Raw genomic sequence first — 5,412 nt, forward strand, 5'->3', positions numbered from 1 at the left:
GTTATGTTGACTGCTTCTTCGGTTAATTGTTATGTTGACTGCTTCTTCGGTTAATTGTTATGTTGACTGCTTCTTCGGTTAATTGTTATGTTGACTGCTTCTTCGGTTAATTGTTATGTTGACTGTTTCTTCGGTTAATTGTTATGTTGACTGCTTCTTCGGTTAATTGTTACCGAGCTTCCCTTATCCAGGACATTAGCGTATATGTAGATAGGTACCATGAGTAGAGCCGATACGGTCCATGCTGTGAGGCAGATGAACTTGGCAATAAAACTGGTCCTGTAGCGGGGGGAGGAGATGGGGTGGCAGACTGCCACGTAGCGGTCGGCACTCATGACGGTCAATAGCAGGCTGCTGGTGAATTGGTTTATCGAAGTTGTGGTCATGTACATTTTGCACATCACACGCCCGAAAGGCCAATGTCTGACAGTCATTGTGGCAATAAGAAATGGGAGTCCAATCAAAAACATTTCATCAGCAACGGCAAGGTTCAAAATGTACATATTTGTGACAGTCTGCATTTTGGAAAAGCGAAGCACCACATAAATGACAAGGGTGTTTCCACACAAGCCAACCAAGCAAACAATACTATACAAGATTTTAACAATCTCAAATATAGCCCTTGGAGGACCATCATCCATCTCTTCGAAAGTGGAATTGGTTGTATTCACAAAGGTATTGTTTTCATCCAATGTTGTTGTGGTGTTCACGTCTAGGAACTCCAAGTAGGCCATTTTAAGACTAGTATTGATAAAAAAAAAGAGACGTTCTGTGATTACCAATACAATTACAACAAGGATTGTTTTTCGAGAATTTCTATTTGATAATAATCATTTATTCTAAATTCACAGGAAATTCTTTGGAAATTTTAAAGCCTTTACTTCACTTGATAAAAAAACCTATGACATACCGTTTTAACTCCCTTTTTGTTTTTGCGGACTTTTTGAAGAGTTCTGGATTTGTTCATATGATGAACCTCTCCAAAAGCTTTATCATACGACTTTAAATATCAGAAATAACACTCTTACAACAATAGGACATCATAACAGGATGCAAAAAAAAATACAATAATGTTTTATAAGCACTAAATTGATGTTACCAATACCTAATCGACTGGGCATCATTACAGGAAAACTGATGCCCTATACTTTATGAAATGACATGCAAGGAAAAGTTTAAATGGAATCTATTAAATCTTATACCACTGTCTGCATCATTTCTGATGTAAATAACAAAGTTTCAACGTTGTAAATCCTGTGATCAAGTATGTAAATTTTATAATTTCAAGCAATATATATATATATTTGAAACCTCGTATGTTACCATAAACACAACCTCGACATAATCTTATTTTAACACATTTTGTTATTATTCCAGTAGCACACTAAATATATCGGCTTTTCCATTGCTCTTCTTCGAGACACACACACACACACGGCTCCTTACGTCTTCAGAGTTTCCATGATGTCATCTAAAAATAAAGATGATATAATCAATTCTCTTCATGCTGACTTTTTGAAGTAAAAGATATTTATTCTTTGGCTATAGTTTTCTTCACGCTTTGTATATAATTAACACTAAGCACTTTGCTGGTGTCATTGAACCCATAATTCAATAGAAGTTTGAATTACCGAGGACTGTAATATTGAAAGTAGGAGCAAATGGATGTTGTACAATGTTTCCGTTGATAATCCATAAATTTTTCAAAGCAACTGTTTTCTCTCTTGTTATTAGATAGCGGAACACGAGTTTTTATTTGATGCTTGTGTACACGTATATTTTACATTCAGCGAGGCTCTTAGGTCATAAACAAACATTATCGTGTTTTGCACTGGAATAAAAAAACTGGACAGAATGTTTCGGTAATGTATTTAAACTCACTTGGAATTCTAAACCCTATATATATATATATATAAGTGTTCGCGCGCGCGCGCGTGTGTGTAAAGTAGTAAAATAGAAATTTAGAGAAATGCTAATGGATTTTAAAGCTTCCAATATTTTCTTTATTATTGAATATTATGTACAACTATTTAGATATTAAGAAAAAAATAAACAAATAGTGGACAAATAGCACTTTTCTGGATAATTTTAGGGTAAAAAAAAAACACTTTGACTAATTCATCTTATTGCCCCGGCATGGCCAGGTGGTTAAAGCGCTAGATTCGTAATCTGAGGGTCGCGGGTTCGGATCCCCGTCACACCAAACATGCTCGCTCTTTCAGCCGTGGGGGCGTTATAATGTAACGGTCAATCCCACTATTCGTTGGTAAAAGAGTAGCCCAAGAGTTGGCGGTGGGTGGTGATGACTAGCTGCCTTCCCTCTGATCCTACGCTGCTAAATTAGGGACGGCTAGCGCAGATAACCCTCGTGTAGGTTTGCGCGAAATTAAAAAAAAACAAAAAAAAACAAATTATCTTATTCGAAGCTAACACCTCAAATTGTAGGCCAACTTGTTCATGCATTACATTAGGTAGTGGATATGTCAAAACTTGTTTCCCCAATGAATTATGCAATCTATTTGCCGTGCAATGACAAGGAAGTGGTAATAGAGATTATCGTCTAAACGCTGTGACAATGTTGTGAAAAGTTTAGGCATATTTGTAAATACTATAAAATTACGTTCAAATAAAATTTGAAATAATTTTTAAAGCACTTCGATGTTAGATGAACTTTGTATTTTCTTATCATCTGCCCCCCCCCCCCCAAGTGGCACAGCGGTGTGTCTGCGGACTTACATCTCTAGAAACCTGATTTCCATACACGTGGTGAGCAGAGCACAGACAACCCATTGTGTAGCTTTGTGCTTAACTTCAAACAATCTTATAATTGAAAATGTTATTAGTTTTAAAATAATCAACATGTAAAGCTCTTTACATGTCCTCCCCAAGGACATCTAATATATTTAAAACTACTGCTATAAACCCTCATGGAGTCAAACTGTAATACTGCATTAGATATTGATAAACGTAAATATGTATAAGTTTAGTAAATAATTGACCAGAAACTTTAGAACATGTAGAAAAGAGGAACAGCTATTTTATTTTCATTAGATTTGTTTGAAATATTTAAATGAAATATGATACATTTACTTCGCCGTAGTAGCTATATGTAGCAGTATTCTTCTACAGTTGCTTAAATAAAAATATTAAAGATTTAAGTACAGATGTCTCGATCTCATTTTAACATCAAACGAAACCCGTAGTTTTTTGTCAAGTCTGCAAAATTTCATTCGTCATATTTATTAATATTTTTACTGAATTATATAAACAAATTGGCGCATGTATTTATTTTATTAGTGATGTGAATGTGAAGAGTAATATTCACACTTTTGGAAAGTTTGATTATCCAAAATGTAAAATATGGTCTACGGATTACCTACTTCTTTTTTCTTTTTTTGGTTTTAAAAGATATTTATTCTTCAAATCGTGCCACAAGAGCGATGAATAAGAAACAACATCGATTAATAAAAACAAAAAAAATACCATCCTCTCTTTCATCCTGTGTCTCTCATGCTCCAAGAGTTCAGTTCTCATGACTCACGTTAGAACGAAAGCAACCTCTGATGTGGTTGCTGCTTCCGGCTCATTGTCATCCTTAATTTTTAATTTCATGCGACCTACTCAATAATGTGTGTAATATTAATAATATCTTGATCTGCTTCGCTTTAAAGGCCTAGTTAAACAATAATGGTCAGAGTGTAAATGTTTTGGGACTACAGCCTACGACCTTGTTGGTGCATTTGTCCCTGTTCAGCCTTACAGAAGATAACCTTCGTCCAGATAACACTAAACGGCCGGCACATTCCTTGAGGAAGAGAGAATTGACCAGTGGAGTAGCCGGTAGCCTGCATGCTCACGGACTCCAGTCTCCTAATCCAGAAATGCAATGTTGTTAGGAGAAGAGTTGCACCCTGTCAAATGGTTCCAGATCTTTAAATAAGACTTGGAAATAATAGAGGATTTGTCATAAAATTCCTTAGAACTTAATCTACGTTACGGTTTTAAGTATGCAACATCGTGACAGGCTACACTTGTCTGTGGTGATCATGTTACATACCTAAGTGAAATGCCACGGACTATAAAGTTATAAAAAAATCACATCTACTAAATATTTATTTATATGAACTGAATGACGGATCACCTGCATTTCAGACCAACAAATTCATGATATGCATAACAATTAACTGAAGAAGCAGTCAACATAACTGTAACATCTTCTGGCCTGAGAGCGACTTCATGAACGGACAAAAGGCATTCACTCTATACTCTCTCACTCTTGGATTTGCTATTCCGCTGGTACTGATCCTCTGGTTCTATTTTCTTGTTATTTGTAAGCTTAGAAGAGTTGGACCCAAAAACAAATCCAAAGAGAAGAAGAGAACCCATCGCAAGGTGACCTACCTTGTTCTGACAGTGATCACAGTTTATGTTATCTGTTGGCTACCTTACTGGATCAACCAAGTCTACATCGTCCACTGTTAAATGTGTTTATTGTTGAAAGCCACAACGTTTTTCCACAGAACAATCCACTGTTAAATGAGTTTATTGTTGAAAGCCACAACCCTATTTTCACGGAAAAATTCACTGTCAAATGTGTTTATTGTGTTTTTTGTTGAAAGCCACAACGTTTTTCCACAGAACAATCCACTGTTAAATGAGTTTATTGTGTTTTTTGTTGAAAGCCACAATGTTTTTCCATAGAACGATTCACTGTCAAAATAGTTTATTGTGGTTTTTGTTGAAAGCAAAAAGCTTTTCCACACAACAATCCAAATTTCAAACATTACTCATTACCGCTGTCAACAACGTTCAAGTTCCATTAAGTAGTTTTTAAATTATTCAGTTTTCTTGACCAGCTTTAAACTTCGAATTTTACTTTCGCTTTCTGCTCAAAACTCAAAGTTTTTAATCCAAAACGAACATTCCCTTGTATGAGTCATAATAGTTATCTAATTCTTCAGACTTGAGTCACATGTTCATTTTCATTAATACGGTTTTCGTAGCCGTTAGTAAGTGCATTTCCCTTGTCTTTCATACGTATGTTGTTCGAACGAGACGTCATTGTTATGGCTGTTGACGGTTCTATTTCTTGGTGAGATTTCCCTTCGCGAGGCTCTTTCCGTGCTTGTTGTTTGCCTCTATTAGATCCACCTCGAGTGTGCTTAGGAAATACACTGTTTTCTACCTGAAGTTGTGCGTTTACATCTCTACCAGCAGCACAGGTAAAAGCCTTCGCGAAACTCTTCTTAAAGTTGTCACTGAGGAAAGCATACAACACGGGATTCATAGCGGAATTAGCGTAAGACAAACAGCCTACCAGTAGATTAATGACGACCCCTATGTTAGTCTGGCTCTGCATGGGAGGAAGGAGGGTTTGTTCTGTGGAAAAACGTTGTGGCTTTCAACAAAAAA

General features: G+C 36.1%; 1 protein-coding gene across 1 annotated transcript; it reads right to left on the bottom strand.

Annotated features, from left to right (window-relative positions):
- Nucleotides 1-134: 134 nt before the first annotated feature.
- Nucleotides 135-734, bottom strand: LOC106466032 (somatostatin receptor type 2-like). Its single transcript, XM_013926278.1, has one exon. The coding sequence runs from the start codon at nt 732-734 to the stop codon at nt 135-137; it is 600 nt and encodes a 199-aa protein (XP_013781732.1).
- Between the last annotated feature and the right edge of the window lie 4,678 nt (nt 735-5,412).

The sequence above is a fragment of the Limulus polyphemus genome, unplaced genomic scaffold (genome assembly GCF_000517525.1).
Source record: "Limulus polyphemus unplaced genomic scaffold, Limulus_polyphemus-2.1.2 Scaffold2129, whole genome shotgun sequence".
Lineage (NCBI taxonomy): Eukaryota > Metazoa > Arthropoda > Merostomata > Xiphosura > Limulidae > Limulus > Limulus polyphemus.